The 16,582-nt window shown below is 41.3% G+C and overlaps 1 protein-coding gene across 1 annotated transcript in view; it reads right to left on the minus strand.

The window, feature by feature from the left end:
• MBTPS1 (membrane bound transcription factor peptidase, site 1) overlaps nucleotides 1-16,582 on the minus strand; it is a 30,548-nt gene that overhangs the window by 6,179 nt on the left and 7,787 nt on the right. Inside the window, exons 7-19 of the mRNA XM_081871567.1 lie at nucleotides 16,130-16,246; nucleotides 14,790-14,857; nucleotides 14,198-14,300; nucleotides 13,031-13,182; nucleotides 10,480-10,641; nucleotides 8,770-8,914; nucleotides 7,636-7,824; nucleotides 6,172-6,344; nucleotides 5,100-5,215; nucleotides 4,493-4,649; nucleotides 2,960-3,084; nucleotides 1,819-1,896; nucleotides 165-305 (exon numbers count right to left, since the gene is read on the minus strand). Of these exons, the coding sequence (XP_081727693.1) occupies nucleotides 165-305; nucleotides 1,819-1,896; nucleotides 2,960-3,084; nucleotides 4,493-4,649; nucleotides 5,100-5,215; nucleotides 6,172-6,344; nucleotides 7,636-7,824; nucleotides 8,770-8,914; nucleotides 10,480-10,641; nucleotides 13,031-13,182; nucleotides 14,198-14,300; nucleotides 14,790-14,857; nucleotides 16,130-16,246 (1,726 nt within the window). The remainder of the gene's footprint in view (nucleotides 1-164; nucleotides 306-1,818; nucleotides 1,897-2,959; nucleotides 3,085-4,492; nucleotides 4,650-5,099; nucleotides 5,216-6,171; nucleotides 6,345-7,635; nucleotides 7,825-8,769; nucleotides 8,915-10,479; nucleotides 10,642-13,030; nucleotides 13,183-14,197; nucleotides 14,301-14,789; nucleotides 14,858-16,129; nucleotides 16,247-16,582) is intronic.

Raw genomic sequence — 16,582 nt, forward strand, 5'->3', positions numbered from 1 at the left:
TAAGAGACCTGCCACTAGCGAAGGTGGGATTTCAACTTGTTCTACTGCAGATATGAAGTCATTTTACCATATGGTAGGGTGGCTGTCCGCTGTGCATTGGCATTGTGACAACAGACTTTAACTTACACGAGTAATGGGATGCTTTCTTAGCAAACGTAACACACCTTTCTGCCTGTGGCTATCATCCAAGCAATTTGAATCACCGTACAAAACGATTCTGCCTCCACCTTCTGAAGGAACTTGGAAAAGGCCCAAAATGGGGACGTTTTCTATTATTGCAGTTTCCTGCTTTAAAACTTCAAGACCTAGAGGAAAGGGTGGAAAGGAAAATTGTCAAATGGCAACATCCCAATGATCTTGCATAACTTGGGTAGTCAAAAAGCACTGGCTCTCAAACAAAAGATTTAAGACGCATTACACTTCTACAGGATGGGTGTGTCCGTGTGTGTCCGTGTGTAAGAACAAAATGGAAAAACCCTCCCATCGCCTTAATCCTATTCATCTATATAATGCTGCACCTCTCCACTTTAAATGATTTCCTATGGCTTCCAAAGGACAGAAGAGTTGTAATTCTCACGCACATTTATTTAAATGGATTTACAGTGGAAATGTGGAGTGTTGGGAAATGCCCAATGCTCAGTGGTAGAGCATCTGCTTTGAATGCAGAAGGTCCCATGTTTAATCCTCACAGGCACCTCCCGATAGGCTAAGGAAAGACTCCCTGCCTGAAACTCTCAAGAGCTTTGTAAAATGGTTAAACATGATCTAAACAGGTTGAAACAGGACTGAAAAGCCAAACACAATACCACCAAATTGCCATCATTCTTTATTTTGCTTCCATGAAAGATAAGGGCAAATAATGAGCAGCAAGCAATGGCTATACAAGAAGGCAAATGTACTTTTCATTATAATTGGAACTTTCTGGTTTATCAACAGTCATAGTTAATGGTTCAGCATAAAAGGAAAGAAGATTAGGAGACTAATTTGGGGAAACCATTTTTAAAAAACCAAAAAGCGACTTCCATTGTCCTTTCTCTGTTATCAAAAGAATTGTAGCAGAGTCCTTGTATCAAAGCTGCACGTGAAGAGAGCCACACGTGTGTGTTGGGAGCAGAGGTCAAAAGTGATTAACGGAATAAAGAGCAGCTCTTTTTCTTGCTCATGAGGAACTGCAAGTTGCTTTTTAAACTCCAGTGATTTTACAAAGCAGCGCTCCTGATGCAGGGCTGGAGGCAGGAAAAAGCCTATAATGCCCAAAGGCTAAGTGCTGTGGCCCTCTAGATGTTGCCAGACCCCAACTCTAATCAGCCCTGGCCAGAATAGCCAACAGCCAAGGATGATGGAAGCTGTAGTCCAACAGCATCTGAAGAGCCACACGCTAGCCTCTCATGCTTTACTGTCCATGAGTAAACCCATACCCACCAGCTCTGCTCTCAGATTTTGGAGCTCTTTGGGCGGGGGAGTGTTCCTGGGATGGGGTGGTTCTTTAGGGCAGGAGATCCACATCTGGAAACCCACCTGATTCACGTTTGCAAACAACTTTACCCAAAGTTATTTGGAAGCCACTTAGACCTTCAAAGCGGTGAGTCAGGATCTGGCCGTAAGCCTTTCCAGTGCAACAGTTTTGGACACTTTTGGACACTTTGGATGAACAAAGATCAGCATGGAAGGTGCCTCTTTGCTTTTATTTTACTTGAAAAACTAAGCGAAAAGTTAACCCCTGTCATGCCCAAAAGAGCTGCTGGAAGTTAAATTATACAACGAACCATAATTCCGTGCCTACCTAGGAGGAATATGAAATGAAATGCAGCTCTGTACCTTGATCCTTAAAGGTCTGTGCAATCACAATGCCATCTTCTGGAAACTTTGCAATACTACATCCAGAGGCGTAGTTCACTGCAAATAATAAAAAGGGAGCAATTCACCAAGTCTAGCTTATAACTAGAATCTTGCAGTCATAACTTGACTGGTGGATTCAAATCAGCCACCCCAACCCAGCCACACTACCCTTTTAATAGCTTTTGGGCCTATGCTGAGAAAGCTCTTGTGCCTTCCTTGTACACGTGCATATAGGATTGAAGCCTAAAAGGTGCAAAAGAAGATCTGTTACTAGCCACAACTTTTCCCACAACTTTTCCCACTGCAGTAACGACAGACTTTGAACCAGGTGCAATTCTCCCTTCAATATATATCTTAAAAGACACAGGTATCCTTTTAAGATCCCGATCTGGCAAAACGTCCCACAGACTCCAACTCCCTTGTCTGCCTCACTATTCCCACTGCTATTATTAGTTATTGCTCTTGTTCTTGTTATTATATATATATTACCCACTCTTCACAAGAAGGTCCCAGGGTGGGTTACAGAAATAAAAATAGTGCATTAAAATAGCTTAAAACAAATTACAATCACAACTAGGGTGGGTCATTCATATAAATGAGTCTCTCTCTCTCTTTCTGTGGATATAGATATCTCCAGTGTTGAAGGCCAGGGTAAAGAGATCCATACACTGAATACTGTACAATTAAGGTGCCAAATGCACCTCTGTGGGAATGGAATCCCACAACTTAAGGGCTGGCAAGGGCTGGCAAAAACAAAAACAAACTGTCCCAGGCCTCCACCCACAATAGCTTCTGAGAGTGGTGGAGCTATCAAGGTGGCCCCCTCTGCAAACATCCTGTCCATCAGTCCTGTGGTAAGGGAAAAGAGAGCCTGCTTGGGTCAAACTACACAGGGCCAATGGACACCATCAACCCTGTGAGGAGGAGCGTGAGGCAAGCAAGCAGAGATATCAGGGCCTGTCCCAGTTACACTGCCCTCTACCTACTCTACCCTACCCACCCTGCCGCCCGTGTGTGAACCTTACTTTCTGTATGATTTATTTTAGTATTTTAAAATTGTGTCTTGGTGGACTGGTGGCATATAAATGCAATAAATAAATAAGACACCCAGTTGACTTACTTTCATGACTTGCCATGGTAAAATCCCCTTCATACAGCCCGTCACTAAAGGCCATGCCCCACACCGAGAGAAGATCATTCAGAGCTGGAATATTAGCTCCCCCAGTATCAGGCATCCACCATTGCCTACAAATGCATCACCACAAGGCAAGTTATCACAACCCAGAAAACACTGTCATTTCTTTGGTGGGTAAATTTGAACTGCCACGACCCACACCTAATGTCCATGCTGACACAGTAATCACCAAAGACAACAGGATTCATATTTGGAGAAGCCTCAGATATGCAGAGGCTTTACAATATTCCATGTGCATCTGCCAATGACTGAATAAGTTTGCCTAGGCCTCTTTTAAAAAAAAGAAAAAGAGCTGAAGTTTATTATTATTATTGATTAAACTTCTATACAGTCATACCTCAGGTTGAAGTTGTTTCAGGTTGAGCGCTTTCGGGTTGCACTCCGCGGCGACCCGGAAGTAACGGAACGTGTTACTTCCAGGTTTTGCCACTCGCACATGCGCAGACGGTCAAAATGACGTCACACACATACACAGAAGCAGCGAATTGCAACCTGCGCACGCGCAGACGCGGGTTGCATTCGCAAACGGGGCTCCGGAACAGATCCCATTTGTATCAAGAGGTACCACTGTACTGCCCTTCATCCAAAGAACACAGGGTGGTTTGCAATATAAAAACACAAAAATACATACCATAATAACAAAACAAAAGTAAGTCCTCCACCAGTTTATGAACAAAACAATGTTTCATAAATTCGTTTAATTAGCCAAAGGCCTGGGAAAACAGGAATGTTTTTGCCTGGCACCTAAAGACATGTAACTAAGGCACCAGGCGAGTCTCCCCTGGGAGAGCATTCCACAAACAGGGAGCCATCACAGAAAAAGCCCATTCTTGTGTTGCCACCCTCCAGACCTATCGCAAAGAAGGGACACAAAGAAGGGCCTTAAATGATGATTACAGGGTCCAGGTTGCTTCATATGGATGGAGGCAGTCCTTGAGGTATTGCGGTCCTGAGCCACTTAAATATTCAGATTGATTTAAGTTTTTCATTTTTGTACTAACATTTTAAAGCTTCCCTACAAGTAACAAACTACATCAAGTGGTTGATTTTGAACCACTTGATTTTGAAATCCTCTGACTGACCATCTAGAAAATTCTGAAATACCGTATTTTTTGCTCTATAAGACTCACTTTTTCCCTCCTAAAAAGTAAGGGGAGATGTGTGTGCGTCTTATGGAGCGAATGCAGGCTGTGCAGCTATCACAGAAGCCAGAACAGCAAGAGGGATTGCTGCTTTCACTGCGCAGCAATCCCTCTTGCTGTTCTGGCTTCTGAGATTCAGAATATTTTTTTTCTTGTTTTCCTCCTCCAAAAACTAGGTGCGTCTTGTGGTCTGGTGCGTCTTATAGAGCGAAAAATACAGTAAATAAAAAATCTACCACTAGGTGAGCTGTATAAAGGACAATATAGGATACAGCAGGCAATGGCTTCAATCTGGCCAGTTCCTGAATATCCATACCTTGTGTTTTCATCGTAAAACTTGACTTTCCTCATCACTGAGGTGTTGTACCAGTCACTGAATATTATGAGTGACAGTCCATTGTCAACATCCCTCCTCAGCTTAGTGATTTCTTCTGGAAAATACTCTTCCTCACTGTCCACCATCAATAAGGTCCCTGCAGGAAAAGGGGAACAACAATTCAGAATGACAAAAACCTGCCCAACATCACTTTACCCCTTGCTTGCTCCCAGACCTTTTTATGAAGGGAGATAGAGCAATGCATGGCCCAACTTTTTGCCTCAGAGAGCAGATATCCAGTGATTCACATCCTGTTGTAATATCGGGTTCTCCCTTTGACTAAAGACAGTCACATTTATCCTCCTTTCTTGGCTTCTGTGCCCCTTTTCAAGCAGCTTTGGCCAGGCCTCCCTCCTCTCCTCTCACTCCCAAGTCTCATATGGTGATTTTCCTCTGGCTTAAGGAAACCAGCAACCTCCATTTGGCTCCTCTCCTGTTTTGGCCTTACATCTTTCTTTGGCCATCCCATCCTCAATTTGAGAGCTTGGGCAAGCTCTCCTCCCCAAAACTGCTTTGATATATAAACAGCAACCTCACAATTACTTACCATACTGACTGGCATCGAAACAAGTGAAAGGTGAACCGAGAACTTCAACGAAATACCCCATACTTCTCAGATGTTGGTACATATCCCTGAAGTTTGTGTGGATGTGGTCACCGTTCCTAAATAAACCAAGTGAAGTATGTAACCTGATTTTCTTGTCATATTACTTTCTAAGGTTTTGGTATCTTAGAACAATATATGTGCACAGTTTATGGACAAAGCCTATCACTTGTGGTTCAGGACCAATGGCAGATAAGAAGGAATATAATTTGAAATACTGTGTGCATATAATAAACTAAAAAAAAAAATATTTCACAAGGTATGAAGAAGAGGGGGGCTGTTTTACCCTGAAAGCCACATTTCCTTCCAAGTGCCTGCAGTGGACAGGGCCAAAGAAAAAACTACATTTGTACAGTAGGCTGGTTTCCATACATAACCCTCTGTATTCTTCATCATAAAAACAAGAGGCATTTACCAGAGTTTAAGGAAACATTCAGCAGGCAAAAACATTTGGGTTGCAAAGCCAAGTCAGCGAGATATATGGCTTGGGGGGTTGTGCAACAGCTTAGTGTCATGGCTTAGCGTCATGTGTGAACCAGACCACTGCCATGTTCAATGACTTTATATCTTGCTTAAAGCAGAACAAATCCCAATAGGGATTTATTTTTAGGATATATTTTGGGGAGGACAAAAAAGGAAAATGCAAATTACACAAGTCATTAATTTGAGGATGTAGTTTACCTCTATTACTGTCACAATGACAAAGACCTATTTTCTTTCTAAGCTAGGATGAAATACTGTAATTTGTAAATGAACCAGATTTTCATGGAATGTCGGACCTGAGTTTATAATTTCCCCTAGAACTACAGAAGATTAGGCAAATCTCCATGTTATCTTGAGAACAGAATTGTATTTCCTATTTTGTCAATGTTATTACATGCCAGTATCATCATCATCACCACCAATTATCCACCCTTTACCCTAAGGTCCCAGAGTGGGTTACAGCATTCAAAACAGTATTAAAAACAATTTCAAACAGTAGTAATGGTCAGTAATGCACAAAACACACACACACCAGTCTAAGGGATCATTCTTCATCCTCAAATTATCCCTTGGGAAATATCCTGGTGGATAGCGGAGATTGTGATATTGATCCCAGAGGACACGCTTACTACGTGGGGGAGTCGGGATAACTTTCACTTTTATTGGGAGTTTCACGGTTGAAGTCTGTTCAGTGCCAGCTTTTGACTGAAAGAAGTAGAAACAAAAAGGAGCCTGTTGTACCACAGAATGCTCCCCCAAACAAAATCCAAACTACAGAACATTCAACTGATAAATATTTTTTAAAGCTGTCATTCAAATACATTCCATCCCACCCCTTACCCCACCCTCACAATCTCACAGTATAATACTGTGGTGTAGTGGCTTAAATACGGAAAATACAGCTTAAAAACCCCAGTAAGCCACAAAGCTCACCAGGTGACACTAGTCAGGTCACTCTCTCAACCTTCCCTATTTTGCAAGGTTGCTCCAAGACTACAGCACCACTCTAACCTCCTTGGACAAAAGACCAGATACAGATGCTGAAGTATTTCAGATTTTGTGCTTCTATTTTCCAAACAGTATTTATGCCATGTACTGAAAGGATGGATTTTGTGTTCAAAATCAGCTTGTAAGAAGAGATCATCAGCTGTCCAGAGAAGAAATCTTCAAGAGTCACACAAAGTGTGTCCAAGTACCTGGGCAAGCCTAAAGCACTCCTTTGGGTCCCATGGACTTTAAAGCTAGATGATGCTGTTTCGTTCCTTTGTTGTTGGTGTCCACACCCCTAACATACATCAATATGCCCAGTAGGTTTAGATCTCAAGGCCAGCCCCACTTAGTATGAATTAACAAAAGCATTTATGAAAGCAACCACAGAGTGGGTGAGGAACCTTTTTTGATCAACCTTCCAGGAGGGCATGTCAGTGGTGGGCAGAGCTAGACACAAAACTAGGCAGAGCAATGAAGGTCCATTTTACCTTTGTGCAGCAGACTAGTTTGTGTACACACACTCACCCCTCTCTATCCTCCATCCTTTATCCAGCCAAGCAAAAACATGCAAGTGAAGCAGGTGAGAGGTGTGGTCTGGGGTGAGTGGGTGTGGCTGAGAAACAGAGTATGGGCCAAAGAGAGTCCTGAGTGACAGACAGGCTGGGAGGGCTGCAACTGGCACCTGGACTATGTGTTTCCTGCTGCTGGTCTAAGAAAAGCACATGGTCTGGCAGAGCCACAACCTTCAGAATTCTATGTCAGTTTTCAGACATGGAAAGAGAACACACTTGCCTTTTGCTTGATCTTTAAGCATACTAATTCAATCATCTAGCTACATTTCATGCTGCTGTATCAATAAGGGATGCTAAAGTTATATTACTGGCATGTGTTTCTCTCCTAGTAGCATTTATTTATTTATTTATTTATTTTTCTCAGTCATGTGCCATACTGTGCTAGGGTAAACAGCAGCAGATTATGGCTTAATAAACAACAGAGTAAGAAATACCTCATTTTCGGCCGGAGAGGAAACAGTGATCATGACATGTCCTTGTGCAATGCCTTCCCATGAGGCTGCTTTCTTTGCGACAGAAATAGAAATTGCTAGGTACCCTGACCAAGGCCATAAAACGGGGGAATAGGAGAAAGCCACCTCAATGTAATCTCCATTCTGTGGTAAATAGGGCTGCCAGTCGGGCTAGATAACACAAAACAAAACGTGGCTTGGTTAAAACACTGATGGATATAAATATATATATATATATGACTCTGAATTAACATGATCCCTATTGATGGCTGTGTAATGCATTTTGTTCATTAGAACACTTGATGAATAAATCGCCACTTCATGGGCAGGACTCAAGAAAACTCAGCAATGCATTTTCTGGATCTGCTCTTCCTTACTAAATAGGAATGACATCACCTTTGACCTGCAGGTTAACAAAGGTGGACTGGAGAGCCGTTTTATGGTATCCTGGAGGCACAGGCATGAGGGAGAGCAACATGACGATCAGGAACTACACACAGTATTTTGATATACTTTGCCACTTTCCAGAGTGTAGTGGAAGCACTCCATCAGAACTGGATGCAACAGTCAGGCAGACTGCTGTTCTTCCTGTCCCCTACAACCTTAAAATGCTTATGATGAAGGCTTACAATATAAAAACATGGAATCATGTACCCAATTAGCACAAAGTTAAAGCCATTTAGGGATATATGATAGCAAAATGTTCTGCGCTAGAACACTGTTATGCTAAAGAATGCACAAGCAGGTTGCTCGTAACTTTGTTGTGCAATATATTGCTGAATCTGTTGCGCAACAGCATAACTGATTCCTCTCTTGTGCAATACAAAAACTCAACTGTCTTCTAGCTCAAGAGGCTTTATGCCAGCAGACAGAATGCTGGATACAGCCCCATGTTGCTGCATTCATCAAACCACTTAATTGTTCTCAAAAATTAATTGTCATGTTATCCTAACAGCAGATTTTTAAATTTCTTGTATAAAATTGAATGAGGGTGAATGGACTTTAAGTTTCAATGGGATGCATATTTAGGATCAGGTCTTCTCAAAACATCTCATCTACAGGAGGAAAGAGAAGCTAGCATTCTGTAGAATAAGATTCAACTCTTTCAAAGTCTACCTTGTCTACGATTCTTCCAGTGACTCCCATTCCATTAAGGATAGTAACGTTCACAATTGTTGGCATGCCTCCATAGTAGATAGGTTGGGAGCAGTACGGCCACATGTAAGGGCATTCCGTCAAGTCGATGTAGCTTGGACTCAAACTAAACAGTCAGGAAAAAATGAATACATGCATAAATACAGTCAATAAATAAACACGCCGTGAGCCTAAAAGACCAGTGTTTTAATATTCTCCATTAAATCCTAGGCTTTAAAAACTAAAATTGAAATTGTAAATACACCAGGCAGAGTCAAAGATGCTCATATTATTTTGAATCAGAGTCAAAGATGCTCGTATTATTTTGAATCAATACAGCCATGGAAACAATAGCAATACACATTTTTTAAGCATAAATAAATAGAGAAGACTGCTTAGTACAGGGGTGGACAGACCTCTGGCTTCTTGAAACTACTTTGTTTTTTACTAGAACCCCAAGATCTACTTGCCAGAACTAGGTGCAAAAGGCATAGACCATGCTCACACTCCCATTTACTGTACACTCAACTGTGTTTCCAGTACTCGATCGTGTGTTATCCAAAACACATATGCATCCTTTTCCTGCTCTTATCAAATACTACTGTTTGATACAATGTTTGTCTATCAATGATACAGAATGAAGGGACTTCCAGGGCATTCATTTTGGGAAAACTAAGATGGTGGCTACAATGTTGGCCTCTGGAATCCTGAAGGCAGAGACCTCAACATGTGTCACTATCAGTGGTGAGACCTAGCAGGCATCCTCATCAGCAATGGTCCTCAGCCCAAAGTTACTGTATCATGATGCTGGACCACTTGCCAGGGTGTCAATTTGCACAGCAAAATGTACCTCCAGCTCTTGACCACAGTTGAGAATATGGTAGCCTCAACCATACATGAGCTTAGCTCATTCTTTTGCTGTTTTGTATTTAAAGTGCCAAAGGTACTAAGCACTGTATAACAGTTAAAAATCACAGGCCTTGCCTGCAGTCTTACAAACTTGATAATAAATATTTTTTGTAAACTGCTTGGAGATTTTCTTACAATCAAGCAGGACATATATTTTGTTAAACAGATAAATAATTTGCATTTTTATTTATCTCTAAGGTTTGCCTTAAGCAAACCTAATTAGGCAAGTGTAAACTACTGAAACCAGCTCCATCAGGCTTTTGGTAGCAGCTAATACAGCAGGTTGCAGCTGTGAAGAGATGAGAAGCAGGGCCATCGCATCAGCTCTCCTGCAAGACCAGCTCTATCAAGCTCCTCCCGTCCCTAAACTGCTTTCATAATAACTGGTCATTATAAGAACTATTTAAGAATTGGTGCCTGTGATTATTTACCACCACCACAACCCATCCATCCCCATTACTTTTTTTTCTTTTTTGTGTTGCGAGTTTTTGATTGTAAGTCTGAGGGCAGGAACTGTTTTAATTGTCTCTACGTTTTTTAAAAAATAAAAACCCAAAACCCCTGGATAAGCCTTTTCAGTGAGATGTGGGTTAAAAGTGCTCACAAACAAATAAAATAGCAAAACCTTCGCTTAATCACAAAAGAAGTTCAGAGATGGAAAAAAGCTGAAGTCAGTTTAAGTTATCTTGGCTGTGCCAATGCATTTTTGGATCAATATATATTTCATAGCATAACAAGAAAAAAAGTTTACTTTGAGTTATTAAACCATGCATACAGTCTTACCTGGCCTGTGGTTTATAACTATTGAGAATCTGGTAGGCTCTGAGAAGATCAAGTTTGCCATGCCCTTGCTCAAACATGTTGACCCCAGGAAGTCGTCGTGCGGATGCAATAAGGGCCTGTTTCATACTAGCTGGATTCACCATTTCACGCTTCTGGACTGTGCTAAAAATGAGAGATAGTTGTAATGTTATACTATTGTCCTGGCATCAATCAAGCCAAGCTGAAGTTAAAAATGAATCACAGCCTTGTTGTAATAATTTATTTTATTACTGTAACCTTTTCTAGTATATTTTACTGAAGTAAACACTGGAGAAATTGGTATAAATAGTACGTTCTTCTAAACACACACACAAAAAGAAGTACTTAAAATTTTGCTGTCTTCTTTACTACCCCAGGAATAATTCACCAATGCTAACACAATATGGAATGCGGGTGGCGCTGTGGGTTAAACCACAGAGCCTAGGACTTGCTGATCAGAAGGTCAGCGGTTTGAATCCCCGTGATGGGGTGAGCTCCCGTTGCTCGGTCCCTGCTCCTGCCAACCTAGCAGTTCGAAAGCACGTCAAAGTGCAAGTAGATAAATAGGTACCGCTCCGACGGGAAGGTAAACAGCGTTTCCGTGTGCTGCTCTGGTTCACCAGAAGCGGCTTAGTCATGCTGGCCACATGACCCGGAAGCTGTACGCTGGCTCCCTCGGCCAATAAAGCGAGATGAGCACTGCAACCCCAGAGTCGGCCACAACTGGACCCTTTACCTTTACCTTTAACAGAATACCAATTGAATTGGACTGCACATTGGCACAGAAAATTGAAATACAAATTTTAGAAGAAATATAAATACATAATATAGCTTCTACCAGGGTTCAGACAATTTTGTTCTACAGTCCAATCCTATGCACATTACTCAGAAGTAAATCCAACTGAATACAAATGTAGAATTTTTAAACCCAGATTTGGATATCTTGTTCCCTACAGCAATGGTTCCCAACCTTTTGGTATGGCAACCCACAAGTGGTGTTTGATGATAGTAAGACATAGTCTCAGATAATTATTAATGATGCAGCCTGCTTCTGTATTTTGCCATCATAGCAGTCACAGCTGAAAAGTCTATCTCACAAACATATGTACCACCAAACATCAGCAGCACAGGCATTGCTTCATTATCAAGTTCAGGATACTCAGTAATAATGGAGTAATTTTGGTAGCATGAAGCCAACATTCAGAAAACCTTCCAACATATTATTTTTGAGTTCCCAATAACATGACAGTTTAATAAGTTCAAGGACAACTTCACGGCATCATTGCACATGGTTTTCGAATGCATTCTAACTTTTCTTCAGCAGAAAAGCAGTTGACAAATTTTGACAAAGCAAATGCCAAATCACCTTTGACTTAACTATTAACTAGCCCTGGTGGCAGGTCCGGTGATGGTTTGCCACAAGATGCTCATACAGGGAATTGTTTTGAGTGACTATTACTGCTCGCCTCTGTTGTGCAGGTGCCTGTGTGTCAGAGGCAAGCAGTTAACAGTTGCTGAAAACAACTCCCTGCATGAGCACCTTGTGGCAAACTGTCACCGGATCTGCTGCCAGCCACCACAGAACAGTTCTTGAGTCTTTTCAGATGCTTGGTTACAAGTGACAAACACAGCATTTTAATATAGCAATGAAACAAAAAGTTGGGAAAGGTATCATTATACCAGTTAAGGATTAACAGCGATAATTATTTGTGGTCTGTGGTCTTGACTCATAGGGCTAAGAAATACTGCCCCTAAAGCATCAAAGCTTCTCTCAGTAAAATGAAGGTCACAGAAAGAGCAGATTTTTTTAGCTACTTCAAATTTTAAAATGTTGTTATGAAAGAATATAAGATGGTAGGAACGATAGATGCAACAACCAAGCCTGTTAATTTTTTAACAAAACAATTCCAAATTCATAGGACAACGCAGGAAATGGGTGATCAATTCATGCAATAAGCTTGCTTGGACACTGATTAAACAACTATTAGTCTAATGAAGCGCTTTTATATTGATTTGTAACAATTCCTTAAAAATGATAAAGCTACAGGTATCCTTTGAACATGAAACCTGTGGAGCCAGAATATCCTCAGTTTAAATCTCCTTTCAGCCACTAACTTGCAGCAACATCAAGCAAGTCACTTTGCTTGCAAGCTCCCCTTACTCTGAAATCCCGGACCGTGCTGTGTTTCCAGAACAGCTTCGGGGGGGGGGGTGCTTTTCATGGCTAATTGAGGCTTACTGATCCTAAATCGGGACTAGCCAACATGGTACCCACAGGCACACATGTGCCCACAGAGGCCTTCCCTGGTCCCCACAGGGTTCCCACTCCCCCCGCTGAAATTGTATGTGGAAATAGCATCCTATGGTAGCCAGCAGAAAAAGTTGTGGTATGCTTCCATGTACTGCCCACAGCAGTTTCTTCAGTTTGCATATGTATTCATAGGCCCCCAAAAGCTGCTGATCCCTGTGCTAAGCCAATTCATCTTTATCTAAGTAAACCTTTGTGGTGCTTGCATTCTCACTGAGCACTTACCTTACTAGCAGGGTGACAGCACCTGCCACCACAGGTGAGGCCACACTGGTCCCAGAGAGAGAGCGGCATCCACCCTTCATGCCAGAACCTCTTACTCCAGAGCCGTAAGTAACGATGTCGGGCTTGACTCTGCCATAACCTCCAGGCAGTTCCTTGGGAGGAAAACAAAAGAATTTCTGTTACTTATACAGCTTTTGCCAACTTGGTATCCTCCAGATGTTTTGCACAGCAACCCTCAGCTAGCACAGCTGCAGTTAAAAACATCTGGAGGTCATCAGGTTGGCAAAGCTTGCTCCAACACAATAGGCAAATATATTGCTGTTCTTTTATAAACTCAGCATTGGCCACAATTTTTCAGATTCTGAGATGATTGCCAATGCTTCTTGTTGAATGTTACTATACGCCCACCACACACACTCACTGCTGCTGCTATCAAAAAACAGAAAAGAAAGGACAACAGCAAGATTTTTTACTAATTTGAAAACTATTGTTTGAATATTGCAGGGGAAACTGTCTACTTCCTGAATCAAAAGGTAACTTTGGGGTGCTTTGAGATGTTACTGTAGTATTAATGTGTTGTATGCATCATCAACAAGATGATTTTAAAACTTAACAGAGAAAGATTCTGCATGTTGAATTTATTTTTATGTTCAACGTTGTCTATGTATACAAACATTTTTATAAACAACTTTATATTTTTGAATTAAAGCATGAAGATGCAAAAACAGTGGGTTTCTAATTTTTCTGGCACTAGAGGACTGAAATTACTATAAATGCACACAATTCATTACTGCTTGTGCAACATCATCATGAGTAAATTTATTCAGTCACAATGCACTGTGTCTCCCAGCATCTTTGCAATATAAAACTTTCCCATAATAAAGATGAACAATTTCCTACTTACAAATAATTGGCCCTAACCATTATTCTGATTTTTCTGATTATACTGATTTTTTGTTTTTTATGCGAATTTCCTTATTTAAATTTATAGGCAATCCCAAAGACGCAAGTCAAGGAATAAGAAGAGGCAGGGCTGGAAAATTAGGAAAGCTAAGTAAAAGCCAGTCGAGATTGAATAAGTTCCCACAGCCTTTCGTGTCTTAACCCTGCACCAAACAGGTAGGTCTTGCATGCTTCCAAGAGCTGCTCATGCTTGAAGATGCTTACCCAAGTGGTCATTCCCCTTGATGAGAACCGAGCAATGTTATCTTCAAAGTCAATGCCGCCTACTCCAATCACATCCATCTGGTCAGCAGGATTGTTGAGTGTGCTGAAATTAGTATTGAATTGTTATTTATCACAGCCCTATCTCAGCTTTGTACAAGAAGATGAGGGCAAATCTACATAGTTCTGTTCCCCACCCTTTTACTTAATCCTCCCAGGTATTTTATGAGAGAGAGACATAAGAGAACAGGCCTTGATCACCTGGTGAGCTTCACAGCTGAGCAGCAATTTCAACCAAGATTTAGAATCAAGGAGTCAGACAAGGCCTTATAAAACATATATTATTTATTTTATTAGATTTCTTACCTACCTGTTCCTTAAAGGTCCTAGGTTCGGTTACAACAATAAAATATACAATCATAAAATGTTTCTTAAGCCACTTTGTTAAACCTTACCTGCCTTGCTAAGTACCTGTCATCAGAATGAGCTCTACTGCCATAGAAACAAAACCATCTTTTTACATTTTTTTCTGAAGGGAAAAGATGTTTTTTAATCTGTGGGTGTTACTTTCAAAGAACACATCATTGGCACTTACCCATATAAAGGGCCATCATTTCCAATAGCAGAGACCATGATCACATTGTTGGCTGTCAGCTCCCATACCTGGAAAATTAAGAAACTCAGACTGCTGAAACATACTAACAAGTGATGATGATGATGATATCCTAATCATTACAACCCAGAATTACAAATGGATAACCCCCTCCCTAAGAGTCTCAGAAACCAAACAGTAACATACTACTCTAGGTGGTACCTGCTTGCATCTCTCAGAAGATGCTAACAATGAAAACAAAGCAAAACCTGGTTAGATGCCCTATTGGGGGGGGGGGGAGAGAGGGAGAGACCCATTTTGTGACCTAAAATTCAAAGTTACTACACAAATCAATACTGAGTTGGAATTAATGAACTCAACAAATGGATACCAGATTGCTGTAAAGGAGTATTGTCAATAACCACATCCTTAAATTTAAATCTTTCCAAAATCTCACTATTGTAACACAAGCTGCCTGGAGGAAATGTGAAATAAATTCCTGCTGTTCCAATTCCACATTGAGGCCCACATATAAATTTATTAGTGCTAACTCAAGCAGCTTTTAAGCCACAGTTCTCACTGACATAATCAACTTCTGCTTAGGCGGCACCACTGAAGGTGGGTAACTCTCTTCCAAAAAAACCTAGTATTTCCACACAGAAAAATGGATGGGAGAAACTTCTCTGTGACATGACAGTTTCCACTGCAGAAAGATCTGTTGGTTGGAGGAGGAGCATTTGACCATGTGAACACCGACCTATTTTGAATATTCCTTAGAGAAAGCATGGCTGCAAAGATAATAGTGTACATCCTAAGACCCCATGGGATGCTCCTGCCATTTCTTTTCTTTTCTGAGCAGCCTCCTGAACCTACCTACAAAATCTGTTTCAGGGGCTAGGGTAAACCTCTAGGACAGCAAAGGAGGGAGGAGTCTTTTTTATGTGAATAGTAGGAGCCATTCCATTTGCAGAAGGGCTACTCGGGATTATTCTGCAATGCTTATACAGTCGTACCTTGTTTAGTGTCTGGGATCCGCTCCGGAGCCCCGGCCGCTAGCCAAAAAGGATGCAGGGCAAAGTGCCATGTCTGCGCACGGAGCGGTTTGCGTTTCTGCACATGAGCGAGCTGCAAACCCAGAAGTAACCCGTTCCAGCACTTCTGGGTTTGCCACGGATGTTCACCAGAATGGACGCTAGACGAGGCGGACATTCGCAGAGGTATTACTGTACAGTAATACTTGTAAAGGCACTACAAAATTAACCCGAATGCTTCAAAGGTGCAGGATAAATTTACAAAAGCCACAATTGGATGCTACCCAGGCCTTTCGTCCACTTCACACGTACCTTGTCGACAAAGGGATGATCCATGAAGTCGGGACCTCCAATGCTAAGGTTTAATACATCTATCTTCTTCAAGATCGCATAGTTAAAGGCATCCAGAAACCAAGATGTGTACGAGACCTATTTAGGAGGGAAACTCATTTAGAACACTAAGCACTGTAAGAAACGAAAACATTTTTAACAACAGAGTTTCGCCCCCCCCCAAAAACCACTTCACAACCCAAAAAATCTCACATATCTCTTAGCATTCTCAATTATTACTTTATAAAGCCACAATTTTGCTTTTAAAACACAACTCGAGTTAATTGCATAATAAAAACAAAACCTTCTTTGAGAATTGCTGTAGGTGATTTCAAAATATGTTAATCTGAATGTTCTAGACTGAAAGTCTTCAGTAGTTACCAAACTGAACAGCATGCATAATGTAGCATCTTATCTTACAAAACTTGCATTGAT

This window comes from Podarcis erhardii (assembly GCF_964252035.2).
Source record: "Podarcis erhardii genome assembly, chromosome: 7".
In the NCBI taxonomy this organism is placed as follows: Eukaryota; Metazoa; Chordata; class Lepidosauria; order Squamata; family Lacertidae; genus Podarcis; species Podarcis erhardii.